The sequence below is a fragment of the Pseudophryne corroboree genome, chromosome 7 (assembly GCF_028390025.1).
Source record: "Pseudophryne corroboree isolate aPseCor3 chromosome 7, aPseCor3.hap2, whole genome shotgun sequence".
Classification (NCBI taxonomy): Eukaryota; Metazoa; Chordata; class Amphibia; order Anura; family Myobatrachidae; genus Pseudophryne; species Pseudophryne corroboree.
Window position 1 is genome coordinate 100,198,771 of NC_086450.1, and position 20,308 is coordinate 100,219,078.

Genomic DNA, 20,308 nt, shown 5'->3' on the forward strand with positions numbered 1-20,308 from the left:
TATACTTTTTACTGGGCTCCACCCAAGACTCATCCATGATTTCCGTCAGCTCATCTGACGCTGGGAATTCAGCTTTCACTGATTTTGTTCGTTTAAATACAGGTGCTTTAGCTTTTAACACTGTCTTGGCTGGCTATTCCAAAGAGAGAACAGCCTTCACAGCATTAATAAGTTCAGCTACATCTTCTGAACTAAAACTCTGCGACTGATCATCATACGGAGTATTCGAATCTACTGTATCATCATCCGTTGTATCATCTTGTGTAGTCTGCCACATAGACGTATCTGTCTTAGTCTTACCTGTCCCTTGGTTGCTTGTAGAGGCTACTGGAACCAAGCCATAGGAAGGGAGCTGCATATGTGGGTTCATAGTGTAACCTAACCCTTGAGGTGGTGCTACCGGAGTTAATCTATCCGCTATAGAAGATAGAGTCTTTGCGAACATATTCCATGGTGGCTCTGTTGGTGGTTGAACCAACTCCTGTTTTTTACTTCGCTGAAAAGCGAAACAGTTTGCACACAAACCCTCATAAGTGACCAATTGATTCATATCAATTACCCCTGACTTACAAGATAAGCATGTTAGGGCTGTAGGAGTGTTTGATAAATTCTCCTCGTCACTTTTGCCGCTCACAGACAAGGTAATAATCTGTTATTGACTACACAATTTGTGACTGAAAATCACCTTATATGTAAATATATAAAGGTGAGATCAATTTGACCACAGTGCACCTGATTTGAGGGTCAGAACAGGACTGACATTACACAGAAAAGTCAGCACACATATACTAGCAGTCGGTCACATGTTAAAGCAATAGACATTTTCATATGAGAATACAACCTCCATAACAACTTATACATAAGTAGGAAAATTGTACTTCTGTTTTTAACTGGTTCTTTTTTCAACATAACATGCAGAAAACACAGTAATATACAGGTCTCATATGCAATAGGTACTAAAAATTAACAATTCATACTAAGAAGTAGAGAGAATTTTTAGTACTGTATACCCTGCCTCCGGAGAGCGGGATACAGGGAGACTCACCACACTTCCATATCCAAGCAAATACGCTCGAAAGACGCTGAGTGGATTCAGACGCTACTGATGTACACTACTGCTCTTGATAACTGATAACGGACCCGGTCGCTCACAGACAGACACGGACGCTCAGCGACTTCCACGTGTATGCAGACGCTAAGGCCTGCGACTCTGTCTATGCGGGATCTCTAGTGTACACAACCGCAGCGTCTAAGCTGCGACCGAGTACCCTCGTGGTAGCGTCTGAGCCGGAAGTGAGGTCATTTAGTTCATGAAACGAGAGACGCGCGGAAACTGGCCATGAACTCGGAGGAGGGGCGGCCAGGAGAGCGTCTAAATCCCCCCTCTTGACTTAAACTCCAAGGATCGCAGCCTCTACCTAGTCCTGGCCCCTATGATCCCCGGAGCGTAGCGCTGTCGCACTCGAGATGTTCGGCGCATCAACACACTGTTTGTAGTCTCCACCAAATCAGTGTAGCTGTGTCCTGACCCCTCTAGTAAAAGGAAGTCCATAGACTCACCGTCTCCCCATGCTCCGGCCACAGCCTGGTTACGTCTGCTGGACCTGCTAGAACATCCGACACAGACACCCGTCGAGACAGCACTAATACCCGAAGGTAAGCGTTGTTGCGACCCGGTGGGGAGTTGTTGGAGCGACTCTTTCTAGTATGCGTTTAAGACGCTGTTAAGAGAAGTCGCTCAAAAAAATATAGTAAGTCTATAAAAATAAAATAAGAAAAGCTTGAGGCTGCTTTCTCAGCAGCCCTGTGACCATGCGGCTTCCTGCCGCACCAAGCAAAAAACTGATTTGACGGAGTCAGTGGGCGGGACTATATGGTGAGGGCCCCGATGCATCCTGGGAGGCCAGAAAGCTCGTGGCCGTGTTGGTGCCATTTCCACTGTCGCTCAACCATATCCCAATGTTATCCTGTGGATAATCCTGTGGACCCAGCCAGAGAAAACTACATCTCCCAGGAAGCCGTGCGCCGTGGACGGCTTTACACTCGGCAGCTGCCTCCGGGTTCGGTCATACTGCCTGTCCGGGCCGGCAAGGCCCGCAGGCTGGAGGTTGCCCACCCCTGCTTTAGAGATAAGGAATTAAACCTAATTATGAATACTCACCAATGGACATTCACACAGAATTGCATCTTCAATTTTTTCTGACTTTAAACATCTCGGCATTTCGTACAACTGTTGTGGTTTTGAAGCAATACTGAGTACATATTAAAATAAAAAAATTAAAAAAAAAAAACACATTTCAGGTCATGTACTTTATTCTGCTTTTACATTTATAATATAGTGTACTGCATATGCATGTTTAGCTTTCACAGCACAAGTTTGATGCAGTAAGCTCAACATATACTGTATGCCTATAGGGGTGTGGTATGGAATGTTGACATTCAGGATGTCAATCAAATTCTGAAAGTCGATTTGTTCATTATGTTGACATTATGTCAATAGACAGAATGTCGACACTCCTATTTTAACCTAACCCTATTTCCAGCTTAACCCTAATTTCATGTGTTGACATTTTGAACACTTTGATATTGTGACTGTCGACATTCTGAATGTTAACATTATGGTGTCGGCATTTTGAATGTCAACATGCAGACTACAGCCTGATTTATGTTACATGTATATACTGGTATTATTAAATAATTGTCAATTTTCTGAATCTGGAACTTGTATAAAATTTGGGTCAGATCTTAATATTCCTATGTACCTGTATGTAGAGGATCCATCATTATATTCCAAATGAATTATTTACCTGCTGTAACAACAGCCGAAGTTAGCCAGGTAAATTCTTCCATTTACGTAGCTGATGGAAGACTTTGAGTGTTTTGTCCAAACTTTGTTGAATTTGGTGTTTTTCTAAGGAAAGATGTGTATTACAGTAAATTTCATCATGATAGATAGCTAGATTAGATAGATAGATAGATAGATAGATAGATAGATAGATAGATAGATAGATAGATAGATAGATAGATAGATAGATAGATAGATATTCCTAGAGATGTACAGATTCTCCATTTGAACACTACTACTGGTGTATGGTAGAGGTCAAATGCACCATGTGGTTAGATCACTTTAAATTCACTTTATAACAAACAAAAAATAAAGAAATAATACAATTGACCCCACCAAGAAATGTTACTAAAAATGTAATAAAAAAATATGAAGCTAATTTCCCTCTTTACAATAATGTTTACATTTTAATGGACAGGGCTTGAATGAATGATTATGCGGGGTATATTAGCAGCAGTAATTTACAGCTGCTAATAGGTTTGCCGGGGGCTATCCAATTAGCCCTGATGATAACCAGCATTAATTGGGGATTATGCGGCAATCAAAGCATAATCCGCTATAGGCAGCCCTCAGAGACGCGATAACACACAAGGGGTCCTTTTTCGGCTGATAAAACAGCCTATAATTGGACAGCCTGATAATGACCATATGAGAGAGAGAGAGAGAGAGAGAGAGAAATTGAGTGGTTTCCAATATAGGGCTATAATGTATTTGGTCTACACTGTCATTAGGCTTAATTACCAAGACTGCATTCAAGACCAACAACAAATCATAAATGAGCTTTTCTCTGCCTAGGGGCCGCATGTGGCCTTCCATGCCATCACTAGCAGCCTTCATATTTTGTTGTCATTATTGTTTGTTCTAACTTATAATGCCTAAAGTTGGGTACACACTGAAGCGACTTGACTGCGGACTCGCCTTTCGCGCCGACAGAGCGGCCGATTCAGGTAAGCAGATACACTTACAAATTGGCTGCCACATCACAGCAGCTGTGACGTCAGAGGTGGTCAGAAGACCGCGTGTACACAGCTAGATGTGTCGATATAGCAAACACCGGCTGTGCTGCAGGGCCAACACGATATGTCTTTGAATGACAGCCCGTTCAATCGAACAGCCAATATATCGCCCAGTGTGTACCCAGCTTTAGGCATGCTGATATGTTACTACAAATAATTGTCTCTTTCCCTGATTAAAATAAGATTTTAAACCTACCGGTAAATCTTTTTCTCGTAGTCCGTAGAGAGGATGCTGGGGATTCCGTAAGGACCATGGGGATAGACGGGCTCCGCAGGAGACATGGGCACTAAGAAAGAACTTTAGGTACGGGTGTGCACTGGCTCCTCCCTCTATGCCCCTCCTCCAGACCTCAGTTGGAGAAACTGTGCCCAGAGAGGACGGACAGTACGAGGAAAGGATTTTTGTTAATCCAAGGGCAAGATTCATACCAGCCCACACCATTCACACCGTATAACTTGGAATATACAAACCAGTTAACAGTATGAAACAACACAGCATCAGTCCGAGACTGATGAAAAACTGTAACATAACCCTTATGTAAGCAAAACTATATACAAGTCTTGCAGAAGTAGTCCGCACTTGGAACGGGCGCCCAGCATCCTCTACGGACTATGAGAAAAAGATTTACCGGTAGGTTTAATTCTTATTTTCTCTTACGTCCTAGAGGATGCTGGGGACTCCGTAAGGACCATGGGGATTATACCAAAGCTCCCAAACGGGCGGGAGAGTGCGGATGACTCTGTAGCACCGATTGAGCAAACATGAGGTCCTCCTCAGCCAGGGTATCAAACTTGTAGAACTTTGCAAATGTGTTTGAACCCGACCAAGTAGCAGCTCGGCACAATTGTAATGCCGAGACCCCTTGGGCAGCCGCCCAAGAAGAGCCCACCTTCCTAGTGGAATGGGCCTTAACCGATTTTGGTAACGGCAATCCAGCCATTGAATGAGCCTGCTGAATCGTGTTACAGATCTAGCAAGCAATAGTCTGCTTTGAAGCAGGAGCGCCAACCTTGTTGGCTGCATACAAGACAAACAGTGATTCTGTTTTTCTAACTGTAGCCGTTCTGGCTACGTAAATCCTCAAAGCCCTGACCACATCAAGGGACTCGGAATCCTCCAAGTCACGTGTAGCCACAGGCACCACAATAGGCTGGTTCATATGAAAAGATGAAACCACCTTAGGCAAGAATTGAGGACGAGTCCGCAATTCCGCTCTATCCATATGGAAAATCAGATAGGGGCTTTTATGAGACAAAGCCGCCAATTCCGACACTCGTCGAGCCGAAGCCAAGGCTAACAACATGACCACTTTCCAAGTGAGATATTTTAATTCCACTGTTTTAAGTGGTTCAAACTAGAGATGAGCGGATTCGGTTTTACTCGGTTCTCAAAACCGAATCTTATTGGCTCACGGATGTCACGTGTTTTGGATAGCCAATAAGATTCGGTTTTGAGAACCGAGTAAAACCGAATCCGCTCATCTCTAGTTCAAACCAGTGCGACTTAAGGAAATTCAACACCACGTTAAGGTCCCAAGGCGCCACCGGAGGTACAAAAGGAGGCTGAATATGTAGCACTCCCTTCACAAAAGTCTGTACTTCTGGGAGAGAAGCTAATTCCCTCTGAAAGAAAATGGATAGGGCCGAAATCTGAACCTTAATGGAGCCTAATTTTAGGCCCAAATTCACTCCAGTTTGTAGGAAGTGAAGGAAACGGCCCAGATGGAATTCTTCCGTAGGAGCATTCCTGGCCTCACACCCAGAAACATACTTTCGCCATATATGGTGATAATGTTTAGCTGTCACGTCCTTCCTAGCCTTTATCAGAGTAGGAATGACCTCATCCGGAATGCCCTTTTCCGCTAGGATCCGGCGTTCAACCGCCATGCCATCAAACGCAGCCGCTGTAAGTCTTGGAACAGACAGGGCCCCTGTTGTAACAGGTCCTGTCTTAGAGGAAGAGGCCACGGATCTTCTGTGAGCATTTCCTGCAGATCCGGATACCAGGCCCTTCGCGGCCAATCTGGAACAATGAGAATTGTCTGTACTCCTCTTCTCCTTATTATTCTCAACACCTTGGGGATGAGAGTAAGAGGAGGAAACACATAGACCGACTGGAACACCCACGGCGTTACTAGGGCGTCCACTGCCACCGCCTGAGGGTCTCTTGACCTGGCGCAATACCTCTGTAGTTTTTTGTTTAGGCGGGACGCCATCATGTCTATCTGGGGCAGGCCCCACTGATTTGCAATCTGTGCGAAGACTTCCTGAAGAAGTCCCCACTCTCCTGGATGTAGATCGTGTCTGCTGAGGAAGTCTGCTTCCCAGTTGTCCACACCCGGAATGAACACCGCTGACAGTGCGTCCACATGATTTTCCGCCCAGCGAAGAATCCTGGTGGCTTCCGCCATCGCCATTCTGCTCCTTGTGCCGCCTTGGCGGTTTACATGAGCTACTGCGGTAATGTTGTCTGACTGAATCAGAACCGGTAGGTCGCGAAGCAAAGTCTCCGCTTGATGAAGGGCGTTGTATATGGCCCTCAGTTCCAGGACGTTGATGTGAAGACAAGTTTCTTGACTTGACCAAAGACCTTGGAAACTTCTTCCTTGTGTGACTGCTCCCCAACCTCGGAGGCTCGCGTCCGTGGTCACCAGAACCCAGTCCTGAATGCCGAATCTGCGACCCTGCAGAAGGTGAGCACTCTGCAGCCACCACAGGAGAGATACCCTGGCCCTGGGGGACAGGGTGATCAACCGATGAATCTGTAGATGTGACCCAGACCGCTTGTCCAGTAGGTCCCATTGGAAGGTCCTCGCATGGAACCTGCTGAAGGGAATGGCCTCGTAAGATGCCACCATCTTTCCCAGGACTCGAGTGCAGTGATGTACTGACACCTGTTTTGGCTTCAATAGGTCCCTGACCAGAGTCATGAGTTCCTGGGCCTTTTCTATCGGAAGATAAACCCTTTTCTGGTCCGTATCCAGAATTATGCCTAACAAGGTCAAACGAGTCGTAGGAACTAACTGTGACTTCGGGATATTGAGAATCCAGCCGTGTTGCTGTAACACCTTCAGTGAAAGTGACACGCTGTTCAACAACTGCTCTCGTGATCTCGCTTTTATGAGGAGATCGTCCAAGTACGGGATAATTGTGACACCCTGCTTGCACAGGAGCACCATCATTTCCGCCATTACCTTGGTGAAAATCCTCGGGGCCGTGGACAGCCCAAACGGCAACGTCTGAAATTGGTAATGACAATCCTGTACCGCAAATCTCAGGTACGCCTGATGAGGTGGATATATGGGAACATGAAGGTATGCATCCTTTATGTCCAGGGATACCATAAAATCCCCCCCTTCTAGGCTGGCGATGACCACTCTGAGCGATTCCATCTTGAACTTGAACCTTTTCAAGTATAGGTTCAAGGATTTTAAATTTAAAATGGGTCTGACCGAACCGTCCGGTTTCGGGACTACAAATAGGGTTGAGTTATACCCTTGTTGAAGCAGGGGAACTTTGACCACCACCTGTTGAAGACACAATTTTTGAATTGCATTTAAAACTATCTCCCTTTCTGGGGGAGAAGCTGGTAGAGCCGATTTGAAAAACCGGCGAGGAGGCACCTCTTCGAATTCCAGCTTGTAACCCTGGGAAACAATTTCTATTGCCCAGGGATCCACCTGTGAGTGAACCCAGATGTGGCTGAAAAGTCAAAGACGTGCCCCCACTGGGACGGACTCCCTCAGTGGAGCCCCAGCGTCATGCGGTGGATTTTGTAGAGGCCGGGGAGGACTTCTGGTCCTGGGAACTAGCTGTGGTTTGCAGCTTTTTCCCTCTGCCCTTACTTCTGGCAAGAAAGGACGATCCTCGTGCTCTCTTGTTTTTATTTGACCGAAAGGACTGCATTTGATAATGTGGCGCTTTCTTAGGCTGTGAGGGAATATAAGGCGAAAAATTTGATTTACCTGCCATAGCAGTGGAGACCAGGTCCGAGAGACCGTCCCCAAACAATTCCTCACCTCTATAAGGTAAAACCTCCATATGCCTTTTTGAGTCGGCATCACCTGTCCATTGCCGGGTTCATAGGACTCGTCTGGCAGAAATGGACATAGCGTTGACTCTAGAACCCAATAGGCAAATGTCTCTTTGAGCATCCCTCATATATAAGACAGCATCTTTAATATGACCCAGGGTTAACAAAATGGTATCCCTATCTAGGGTATCCAAATCTGCCGATAAGGTATCAGTCCACGCTGCTACAGCGCTACAAACCCACGCCGACGCTATTGCCGGTCTGAGTAAGGTACCAGAGTGCGTGTAAATGGACTTTAATGTATTCTCCTGCTTGCGATCAGCAGGATCCCTGAGGGTAGCCGTATCCTGGGATGGCAGTGCTACCTTTTTGGATAAGCGTGTCAACGCTTTGTCTACCCTTGGGGAAGATTCCCACCGTATCCTGTCCTTGATAGGGAAAGGATATGCCATAAGAATCCTTTTGGGAATCTGCAGTTTCTTGTCTGGAGATTCCCAAGCCTTTTCAAATAACTCGTTCAGCTCATGAGAAGGAGTAAATGTTACCTCAGGTTTCTTTTCCTTATACATGTGTACCCTCGTGTCAGGGACCGGGGGTTCCTCAGTGATATGCAAAACCTCCTTTATTGCAATAATCATATATTGAATACATTTTGCCAATTTTGGCTGTAATTTTGAATCCTCGTAATCGACACTAGAGTCAGAATCCGTGTCGGTATTAGTGTCTACTGCTTGGGATAGTGGGCGCTTTTGAGACCCCGAGGGTCCCTGCGACATAGGGGCAGGCAGGGCCTGACTCTGTGCATAATTTCTGGACTCAGCTTTGTCCAACCTTTTGTGTAATAAATTCACATTAGCATTTAACACATTCTACATATCCACCCAGTCAGGTGTCGGTGTTGCCGACGAAGACACCACATTTATTTGCTCCACCTCCTCACTAGGAAAGCCTTCTACCTCAGACATGCCGACACACGCGTACCGACACACCACACACTCAGGGAGTCCTCTTATCTGAAGTTTCCCCACAAGGCCCTTTGGAGAGACAGAGAGAGAGTATGACAGCACACACCCAGCGCCAATGACCCAGGAAAAAACACAGTATGTTTACCCAGACAGCACTGTATTTATCTTATTTTGCACCAAATTATGTGCCCCCCCCCCCCTTCTTTAAAACCCTCTTTCACCGTGGATAAGCAGGGGAGAGTCCAGGGAGCTTCCTCTCAGCGTGTGCTGTGGAGAAAATGGCGCTGGTGAGTGCTGAGGAACAAGCTCCGCCCCCTCAGCGGCGGGCTTCGGTCCCGCTTAAAAATTCAAAACCTGGCGGGGGATCTCTAATATATACAGTGCCCAGCCTGTATATATGTTTTTTAGCCAGTTTGGAGGTCCTTATTGCTGCCCAGGGCGCCCCCCCCTGCGCCCTGCTCCCCTATAGTGATCGCTGTGTGTGTGCTGTGTGGGAGCAATGGTGCACAGCGTTACTGCTGTGCGTTACCTCTAGTGAAGATCTAAAGTCTTCTGCCGCCTTTGAAGTCTTCTTTCTTCTCATACTCACGCGGCTTCCATCTTCCGGCTCTGTGAGGACGGCGGCGCGGCTCCGGGACGAACTCCAGGGTGAGACCTGTGTTCCGACTCCCTCTGGAGCTAATGGTGTCCAGTAGCCTAAGAAACAGAGCCTGACATTAAAGTAGGTCTGTTTCTCTCCCCTCAGTCCCTCGCTGCAGGGAGTCTGTTGCCAGCAGGCTCCCTGAAAATAAAAAACCTAACAAATTACTTTCTTATTCAGGAAAACTCAGGAGAGCTCCCTGTAATGCACCCAGTCTCCTCTGGGCACAGTAATCAACTGAGGCCTGGAGGAGGGGCATAGAGGGAGGAGCCAGTGCAAACCCATACCTAAAGTTCTTTCTTAGTGCCCATGTCTCCTGCGGAGCCCGTCTATCCCCATGGTCCTTACGGAGTCCCCAGCATCCTCTAGGACGTAAGAGAAATTAACTTAATTTGCTACTGACAATAAGAGTAATGGCCCTCATTCAGATGTGGACAGAGGTGCTATTGCTGCTGCTTACACAGAATAGTAGCGATAGCTCGAATATGGTAATACAGGGGGGGCGTCTAGCCTCCTGCATGCATTACTGATCCGAACTGCTTCCCAGGACACAATGAGGGTCATTCCGACCCGATCGCTCGCTCCAGTTTATTGCAGCGCAGCGATCGGGTCGGAATTGCGCATGCGCCAGCACGAATGCCGGACGACCGAAGGCCGTCGTTCAGTAGTGATCGCCTCTGCCTGATTGTCGCAGGGTGGGAGGGAGCTGGACAGCGGCATTAAGCTGCCGTTTAGGGGGCGCGGTCCGGCCAATGCAGGCGTGGCCAGACCGTTGGGGGGAACGGGCCGTGGCGGCTGCGTGACGTCTCACGCAGCTGCTGCGGCCAGTGGCAGCGATGATCAACTCCCGGCCAGCCGCAGGAGCTGCGCTGGCCGGGAGTTACTCCACAAATACAAAGCTTTTGTATTTGCGCGGGAAGGGCCGGACTAGCCTTGTGCTGGGCGTCCCCCCGCATGTCAGGCAAGCTGATCGTAGCTGTGCTAAATTTAGCGCAGCTACGATCAACTCAGAATGACCCCCAATATCGGATAATCCCCAACACAATCGAACAACAGTACTTTGCAGCATGCACCACAGATCCTTGGGGATCTGAATGAGGGCCAATGTGCGGACCCTTTGAAGATTAAAGGGCTTCAGGTTGTATATATAGTCTAGGGCAAGTTTTATAGTGAAAGAAAAAGTGTCGAATTGAAAAATATACTCATTCAAATAAATAAAGATAATAAAATATTTTTTTCGTAGGCAGATTACCTGACACACAATGTTCCTTAAAATGTCCATGTTCAGCCTGAGATTACTGTAGGTGCCCTTTGGGAAGCAGCCCAAACACTTTCTGCTGACAAGAGCGCAGACATTTTTCACAACCCCTGTCCTTGAGTAATATCTTCTGCCAGTCCTATGTGGAGATTTGCCCAAGTTCAGACTCATATCAGCACTCACTGCCACTTAACCTATTCCAGAAAGCAGTTATATATTGCACAGCTGTAGAATGCACTAAGTCTATGAGCACAGGTCACGGTGACAGGTGACACAATGACAACTCTTTAGGGAGGCTTCAGCTTTAATCATGTACTGTCTGATCACTAAAAAATTCAATGCATGCTGTTTGCAAGTTTTATAGTATATAAACACAATGGAGAGTCACATACATACAGAGCTAGTGATTGCAACAGTGTAATTAATGCATGGGAACGAGGGACTTGGTATTATATAATAAAAGTACACAGCAACACAGCTTATAAATCTGATATAAAATATCTTTTTACTGAACAATCAGCATAACTTGCACCTACCCCATCACACACAGGTTTAAATGGTTGCAGCAGCTCAGCAATGAAAACACTCTCAGCCATCTATCTCTGAGTCGGTTATGGGATATGTAGTGACATTTTCATTCCTCCTTATTGCACATGCCAGACCATGAACTAAAACTCCCACAATGCAATACGACACCCTGTCCCTGCGGTGAGATTACAGGTCTGCACACTTCCGGTTTTTGTATTTATTATGCTGGGAGACTTGGAGACTTGTCAGGCTGTGTGAGTGTATATTGCAACATTGTGTCACTTCCTGCTGTGGAGGCACATTACAGTATGGTTGAGTATATTTTCTCTTCGCCGTAAGGACGTGGTCCTTCTGATGAAGAGAAATTATCTCAATCTATGCAGAGCAGTATACTTTACCTTCGCCATAAGGACCTTTTTGCCACCTAGTGGTCAGGTCCTGCACATGAAAGTAAATCAACCACTTCTACCAACACTTGGCTATTTTCTCTTCATGTAAAGGACATTATTATCCCTATCATGGTTATGTCCTTATGGCGAAGAGAAAATAGCCAGAATATGCTAAAATCAGCTATTTTCTCTTCGCCATAAGGACATTATGGTCACGTTCTTATCCGAAAGGACCTTATTAGCCCTCTCATGGTTATGTCCTTACGGCGAAGAGAAAATAGCCAGAATATGCTAAAATCAGCTATTTTCTCTTCGCCATAAGGACATTATGGCCACGTTCTTATCCGAAAGGACCTTATTAGCCCTCTCATGGTTATGTCCTTACGGCGAGGAGAAAATAGCCAGATAATCCTAAAATCAGCTATTTTCTCTTCGCCATAAGGACATTATGGTCACTTTCTTATCCAAAAGGACCTTATTAGCCCTATCATGGTTTTGTCCTTACGGCGAAGAGAAAATAGCCAGATAATCCTAAAATCAGCTATTTTCTCTTCGCCATAAGGACATTATGGTCACGTTCTTATCCGAAAGGACCTTATTAGCCTTCTCATGGTTATGTCCTTACGGCGAAGAGAAAATAGCCAGAATATGCTAAAATCAGCTATTTTCTCTTCGCCATAAGGACATTATGGTCACGTTCTTATCCGAAAGGACCTTATTAGCCCTCTCATGGTTATGTCCTTACGGCGAAGAGAAAATAGCCAGATAATCCTAAAATCAGCTATTTTCTCTTCGCCATAAGGACATTATGGTCACGTTCTTATCCGAAAGGACCTTATTATCCCTCTCATGGTTATGTCCTTACGGCGAGGAGAAAATAGCCAGATAATCCTAAAATCAGCTATTTTCTCTTCGCCATAAGGACATTATGGTCACGTTCTTATCCGAAAGGACCTTATTATCCCTCTCATGGTTATGTCCTTACGGCGAAGAGAAAATAGCCAGAATATGCTAAAATCAACTATTTTCTCTTCGCCATAAGGACATTATGGTCACGTTCTTATCCGAAAGGACCTTATTAGCCCTCTCATGGTTATGTCCTTACGGCGAAGAGAAAATAGCCAGAATATGCTAAAATCAGCTATTTTCTCTTCGCCATAAGGACATTATGGTCACGTTCTTATCCGAAAGGACCTTATTAGCCCTCTCATGGTTATGTCCTTACGGCGAGGAGAAAATAGCCAGATAATCCTAAAATCAGCTATTTTCTCTTCGCCATAAGGACATTATGGTCACTTTCTTATCCAAAAGGACCTTATTAGCCCTATCATGGTTTTGTCCTTACGGCGAAGAGAAAATAGCCAGATAATCCTAAAATCAGCTATTTTCTCTTCGCCATAAGGACATTATGGTCACGTTCTTATCCGAAAGGACCTTATTAGCCTTCTCATGGTTATGTCCTTACGGCGAAGAGAAAATAGCCAGAATATGCTAAAATCAGCTATTTTCTCTTCGCCATAAGGACATTATGGTCACGTTCTTATCCGAGAGGACCTTATTAGCCCTCTCATGGTTATGTCCTTACGGCGAAGAGAAAATAGCCAGATAATCCTAAAATCAGCTATTTTCTCTTCGCCATAAGGACATTATGGTCACGTTCTTATCCGAAAGGACCTTATTATCCCTCTCATGGTTATGTCCTTACGGCGAAGAGAAAATAGCCAGAATATGCTAAAATCAACTATTTTCTCTTCGCCATAAGGACATTATGGTCACGTTCTTATCCGAAAGGACCTTATTAGCCCTCTCATGGTTATGTCCTTACGGCGAAGAGAAAATAGCCAGAATATGCTAAAATCAGCTATTTTCTCTTTGCCATAAGGACATTATTGTCACTTTCTTATCCAAAAGGACCTTATTAGCCCTATCATGGTTATGTCCTTACGGCGAGGAGAAAATAGCCAGATAATCCTAAAATCAGCTATTTTCTCTTCGCCATAAGGACATTATGGTCACTTTCTTATCCAAAAGGACCTTATTAGCCCTCTCATGGTTATGTCCTTACGGCGAAGAGAAAATAGCCAGAATATGCTAAAATCAGCTATTTTCTCTTCGCCATAAGGACATTATGGCCACGTTCTTATCCGAAAGGACCTTATTAGCCCTCTCATGGTTATGTCCTTACGGCGAGGAGAAAATAGCCAGATAATCCTAAAATCAGCTATTTTCTCTTCGCCATAAGGACATTATGGTCACTTTCTTATCCAAAAGGACCTTATTAGCCCTATCATGGTTTTGTCCTTACGGCGAAGAGAAAATAGCCAGATAATCCTAAAATCAGCTATTTTCTCTTCGCCATAAGGACATTATGGTCACGTTCTTATCCGAAAGGACCTTATTAGCCTTCTCATGGTTATGTCCTTACGGCGAAGAGAAAATAGCCAGAATATGCTAAAATCAGCTATTTTCTCTTCGCCATAAGGACATTATGGTCACGTTCTTATCCGAAAGGACCTTATTAGCCCTCTCATGGTTATGTCCTTACGGCGAAGAGAAAATAGCCAGAATATGCTAAAATCAGCTATTTTCTCTTCGCCATAAGGACATTATGGTCATGTTCTTATCCGAAAGGACCTTATTAGCCCTCTTATGGTTATGTCCTTACGGCGAGGAGAAAATAGCCAGATAATCCTAAAATCAGCTATTTATTTATTTATTTATTTATATAAAGTGGGGTGGCGAGTCTTGTGCTGTGTTGTGCTGCTCAGTCCAGTCCAGTGTAGTCAGTGTATTTTGCTGCATCAGCCCAGCCAGTCACAGTGTTGGTGTTCTCTGCTTCCATATATCCAGTGTAGCTCTATAAAGTTTTGTTGTGTTGTGCTGCATCAGACCAGTGGTAGCGTCCTGTTCATTAGTCATTCCAGTGACGATGTACGCTGCTGCTATATGTACACTGCTGCCATATAATAATAATAACAACAACCACAAGTCTTTACAGTGTTATTGTGTTGTGCTGCATCAGACCAGAGGTAGTGTCCTGTTCATCAGTCATTCCCGTCATTCCTATGCCGCATATTGTCTCATAACTCCCAAAAAATAATGGAGAACAAAAATTTAGAGGATAAAATAGTGAAAGATCAAAAAGAACAACTTCCTCCTAGTGCTGAAGCTGCTGCCACTAGCCATGACATAGACAATTAAATGCCATCAACGTTGTCTGCCAAGTCCGATGCCCAATGTGATAGTAGAGGGCATGTAAAATCCACAAAGCCAAAGTTCAGTAAAAATAAACAAAAAAAAAATGTAATCGTCTGAGGAGAAACGTAAACTTGCCAATATTCCATTTACGACACGGAGTGGCAAGGAACGGCTAAGGCTCTGGCCTATGTTCATGGCTAGTGGTTCAGCTTCACATAGAAACATAGAATTTGTCGGCAGATAAGAACCACTTGGCCCATCTAGTCTGCCCCTTTTTTTTTTTTTTATATATTATTTTTTTTTTATCACTAACCTTATTTGTTCCTTATTTCTTTGTAAGGATATCCTTATGTCTATCCCATGCATGTTTAAATTGCTCTACTGTCTTAGCCTCTACCACCTCTGATGGGAGGCTATTCCACTTGTCCACTACCCTTTCTGTGAAATAATTTTTCCGCAAATTTCCCCTGAACCTCCCCCCCTCCAGTCTCAGTGCATGTCCTCGTGTCCTATTGCTTCTCTTCATTTGGAGAATGTTTCCCTCCTGGACTTTGTTAAAACCCTTCATATATTTGAAAGTTTCTATCATGTCCCCCCTTTCTCTTCTCTGCTCCAAACTATACATATTGAGATTTCTTAGTCTTTCTGGGTATGTTTTGTGATGTAGGCCATGCACCATTTTAGTTGCCCTTCTTTGTACAGTTTCTAATTTATTAATATCCTTTTGAAGATATGGCCTCCAGAACTGAATACAGTATTCTAGATGACGATGGAAGCCCTCATCCTCCCGCTAGAAAAATTTAGAGTTAAGCTGGAAAGAGCACAGAAAAGAACTGTGCGTTTTGAGATGGTATCACAAATCCCCAAGGAGAGTCCAAGTGTGTCGGCAGTTGCGATGTCTGACCTTCCCAACACTGGATGGGAAGAGGTGGCTCCTTCCACCATTTGCACGCCCCCTGCAAGTGCTGGAAGGAGCACCCACAGTCCAGTACCTGATATTCAAATTGAAGATGTCACTGTTGAATTACACCAGGATGAGGATATGTGTGTTGCTGGCGCTGAGGAGGAAGTTGACGATTAAGATTCTGATGGTGATTTGGTTTGTTTAAGTCAGGCACCGGGGGAGACACCTGTTGTCCGTGGGATGAAGAAGCCCATTGTGATGCCTGGGCAAACTACCAAAAAAGCCACCTCTTCGGTGTGGAATTATTTCTACACAAATCCGGACAACAGGTGTCAAGCCATCTCTTGCCTCTGTCAATCCGTAATAAGTAGGGGTAAGGATGTTAACCACCTACTAACATCCTCCCTTATACGTCACCTGCTGCGCATTCATCAGAAGTTAGTGTCAAGTTGTGAAACTTTGGTTAAGAGTGTAAGCCGTTCACTGACACCTAAATCCCTTCTTCCTCCTGTAACCAAGCTCCTGCAAGCTATACCACCAACTCCCTCAACGTCAACTTCCTCCTCAGTCAGGAACGTCAGTAATCCTGCAGGACATGTCACTGTCAAGACTGAGGAGTCCTCCCCCAACCGGGATTCCTCCGGAAGGTCTTTGGGTGGTAACATAATAACATAGTATCTAAGGTTGAAAAATGACAATTGTCCATCGAGTTCAACCTATTTGTGGTCTCCTATGCACAATTATTTTGTATAAAATTTTGACTGAAGTTGATGACTGCCGTTACGTTTTACCCCTCTTTTTTATAATAACCATAATGCGTGACTATGCCCCGTAACCCTGGATATCCTTATCCATTAAGAATTTATCTAACCCATTCTTAAAGGTGTTGACTGAGTCGGCCATTACAACTCCCTCAGGCAGGGAATTCCAAACACGTATCGTCCTTACCGTAAAAAAGCCTTTACGTCGTATTGTGCGGAATCTCCTCTCCTCTAACCTGAGTGAGTGTCCACGAGTTCTCTGTGTTGATCTAACCAAAAACAGGTCCTGCGCAAGATCTGTATATTGTCCCCTTATATATTTGTAAATGTTGATCATGTCCCCTCTTAATCTCCTCTTTTCCAGTGTAAGCATGCCTAGCCTTGCAAGCCTTTCCTCATATTCCAGCATCTCCATACCCTTAATTAGTTTGGTCGCCCGCCTTTGAACCTTTTCTAGCTTTCTAGCTTCAGGATATCCTTTTTGTAGTAAGGTGCCCAGAATTGTACACAGTATTCAAGGTGTGGCCTCACAAGTGATTTATATAACGGGAGTATAATACTCTTCTCCCTAGCATCAATTCCCCATTTTATGCGTGCGAATATCTTATTAGCCTTCTTTGCTGCAGTCCTACTTTGGGTACTACTGCTTAGTTTGCTATCTATGAGGACACCTAAGTCCTTTTCCAATACAGAATCCCCTAATTTTACCCCATTTAGAAGGTAGGTGTTATTTTTGTTCTTGTTACCACAGTGCATTACTTTACACATGTCTGTATTGAAGCGCATTCTCAATTTCGCTGCCCAACCTTCTAATTTAACTAAGTAATTCTGAAGCGACTCAGCATACCCCTCCGCATTTATAACTTTACAAAATTTGGTATCATCTGCAAAAATTTACACCATGCTCTCTAGACCAGGGGTTCTCAAACTCGGTCCTCAGGGGCGCACACAGTGCATGTTTTGCAGGTCTCCACACAGAATCACAAGTGAAATAATTAGCTTCACCTGTGGACCTTTTAAAATGTGTCTGTGAGTAATTAATACACCTGTGCACTTGCTGGGTTACCTGCAAAACATGCACTGTGTGGGACCCTGAGGATCCAGTTTGAGGACCCCTTCTCTAGACCTTCTGTTAGGTCATTAATGAAAATATTGAACAATAGCGGTCCTAATACTGAGCCTTGCGGCACACCACTTAGTACTTCAGTCCAAGCTGAAAAAGATCCATTAACCACAACGCGCTGCTCCCTATTATCTAACCAGTTTTTGACCCAAGTGCATATTGTGCTTCATAGCCCTGATTCTTGTAGCTTGTAGAGAAGTCTCACGTTTGGTACAGTGTCGAATGCTTTGGCAAAATCTAAAAAGATTACATCTACCTCTTTACCCTGATCTAGGTTTGCGCTTACTGTTTCATAAAAGCCAAGTAAGTTGGTTTGACAGGATCTGTCCTTCATAAACCCATGTTGATTCCTTTTAATGACCTTATTGACTTCAAGGAACTTCTGAATACTATCTCTTAGAATACCTTCCAATACTTTCCCCACTATAGATGTAAGACTAACTGGTCTATAATTACCTGGTTCAGCTTTACTTCCCTTTTTGAATATAGGCACTACTTCCGCTATACGCCAGTCTTTGGGATGAACCCAGGAACTGGTCTTTGGGCCCAGCGGAACCAGAGATATAGTCGCCCCAACCGGGTGACCCCAAGCCCCAGTTGGGACTTTCGGAATCACCGGTGAATATCTCTGGTTCCTGTGTACCGATTCACCAACGAGAGCCCAGACACCCCTGTCCATGTGGTCAAAATTTGGGGTCAATCGGTTCACATGAACCGGAGATATTGACCGTTTAACCGGGGGCCCCTAGCCCCCATTCAAAGTCAATGGGCGAGTTGGGGTTCAATCGAACCCCGATATCTCCCGATCTAAGGGGTCTATAAAAATTCCGAAATATATGTTTTGTTTAGGAGACTCTTCTCTTTCCAACGAGCCTATCCCAAAAATGTTAGCATACTTGGGGGGCTAGCTAATCTGTATGACTTTTTTTTAGGGGGGTCAGATTTGGGGTCCGATTTCACGGCCCCCTGATTTTTCATCAAAAATCCGAGATATACATTTTGGAGAGGAGATTCTGAGCTACATTTTCTACATAAGGGTCGGGGTCAAAGGTCATGGCCCCTGACCTCTGGACACTTCCAAACACTGTGATCCTAGTTTTGGGGGATCCCAATCCACTTTGGAGCTTAGATCCCAATAGCGCACAGGTAGCCCCAGCGATTCTGTACCCCAATACGAAATTTCTAGTCTTTGGGGTCAAAAACGGGGGTGCTGGGCTTCGGGGGACACTGCCCCCCCACCTCTTCCGGACCATGCACCCCAACATTTTGAAACTTGGAGGGGTGATAGAGAAGATACTCTTCTGTATGCCTGCCAAATTTGGGGTCACTGGCACCCCAGCAACAGAAGATATAGCTCCATAAGTGGACCCCATGTGATCTCTTGTGGGAGAACACCGCTGGCTGGAAGTAATGGGTCTCCGGTTCCTGTGGAGCTATTTACACCCAGTAGTAGATGAGTATATTCTCTATATTTGTCCCAATTTTGGGGTGATTCGGTACAGGGGAACCGGAGATATAGACCGGCAAAGTCATGAACCTGTACCCGTGCACTCCCGGGTAAGCTAATGGCCAAGTACCGCTTACTGGAACTCATGGTTCTCCTGTTCCTGTGGAGCTATTTACACCCAATTTGGTACACTAGTAGAGGTATATAACCTCTATAAGATATATATAGACTAGTAGAGGGGTATCACCTGCATATTTGGCCCAAATATGGGGTGATTCGGTATTGGAGAACCAGAGATATAGACCGACAAAGTAAAAAATCTTTACCTGGGCTCTCCCGGGTAAAGAAATGGCGAAGTACCGCTGACTGGAAGTTATGGATCTCCGGTTCCTGTGGAGCTATTTACACCCAATTTGGTACACTAGTAGAGGTATATAACCTCTATAAGATATATATATAGATTTAGATATAGACCGTCAAACTCAAAAACATGTACCCGACACTCATCGGATAAGCCCAAAGACCAAGTACCGGTGGCTGGAAGTCATGGATCTCCGGTTCCTGTGGAGCTATTTATTCCAAATTTGGTACACTAGTAGATGAGTATCCCCTCTATATTTGTGCCAAATTTGGGGTGATTCGGTCCAGCAGATCGGGGCACTGGTTTTCAACCTGTGTAGCTCTGTTTTCGTATGGAGCTGGTACTTGCCCAGAGAGGAGATCCAGACCTACAAAACATATATCTCAGATAGTTTATTGACCCCTGGGAACCGGAGATACAACCGGCCAAAGTTCACCCAAATTCCTATAGACCAGGGCTGGCCAAACCGGTCCTCGAGATCTACCAACAGTGCATGTTTTCCAGGCCTCCTGGAGATCTGTAGAATTGTCAGTTAGGAATGAATGCAGCACATCTTAATTAGTAATGACTAGTTGACTACACCTGTGCACCAGCTAGGTGGTGTGGAAAATGTGAACTGTTGGTAGATCTCGAGGACTGGTTTGGCCAGCCCTGCTATAGACTATAATGGGACCCGTTAATTTCTGCTTGAACCCTGATATCTCAACCGCCTTTAGACTCACATGCCCGGCTAGGTTCTCATAAATTAGAGGGGACTCTCAGCTATCAGGGGGTACCAGAAGTTTTAATGTATCTACCCGGGAACTGGAGATATGACCGTTCAAAGTCGACCCCCATCCA

At 45.0% G+C, this 20,308-nt stretch overlaps 1 protein-coding gene across 6 annotated transcripts in view; it reads right to left on the reverse strand.

The window, feature by feature from the left end:
* Positions 1-20,308, reverse strand: part of DCAF17 (DDB1 and CUL4 associated factor 17) — a 221,467-nt gene that overhangs the window by 111,659 nt on the left and 89,500 nt on the right. For 2 of the 6 annotated variants that reach the window (XM_063933483.1, XM_063933479.1), the window contains exons 1-4: positions 11,294-11,374; positions 10,752-10,951; positions 2,808-2,911; positions 2,162-2,252 (exon numbers count right to left, since the gene is read on the reverse strand). In XM_063933483.1, the coding sequence (XP_063789553.1) occupies positions 2,162-2,252; positions 2,808-2,911; positions 10,752-10,928 (372 nt within the window). In that variant the 5' untranslated portion in view covers positions 10,929-10,951; positions 11,294-11,374. Of the gene's footprint in view, positions 1-2,161; positions 2,253-2,762; positions 2,912-10,751; positions 10,952-11,293; positions 11,467-20,308 lie in introns of those variants that run through there. The other 4 variants (XM_063933480.1, XM_063933481.1, XM_063933482.1 and 1 more) reach the window with 4 other exon arrangements.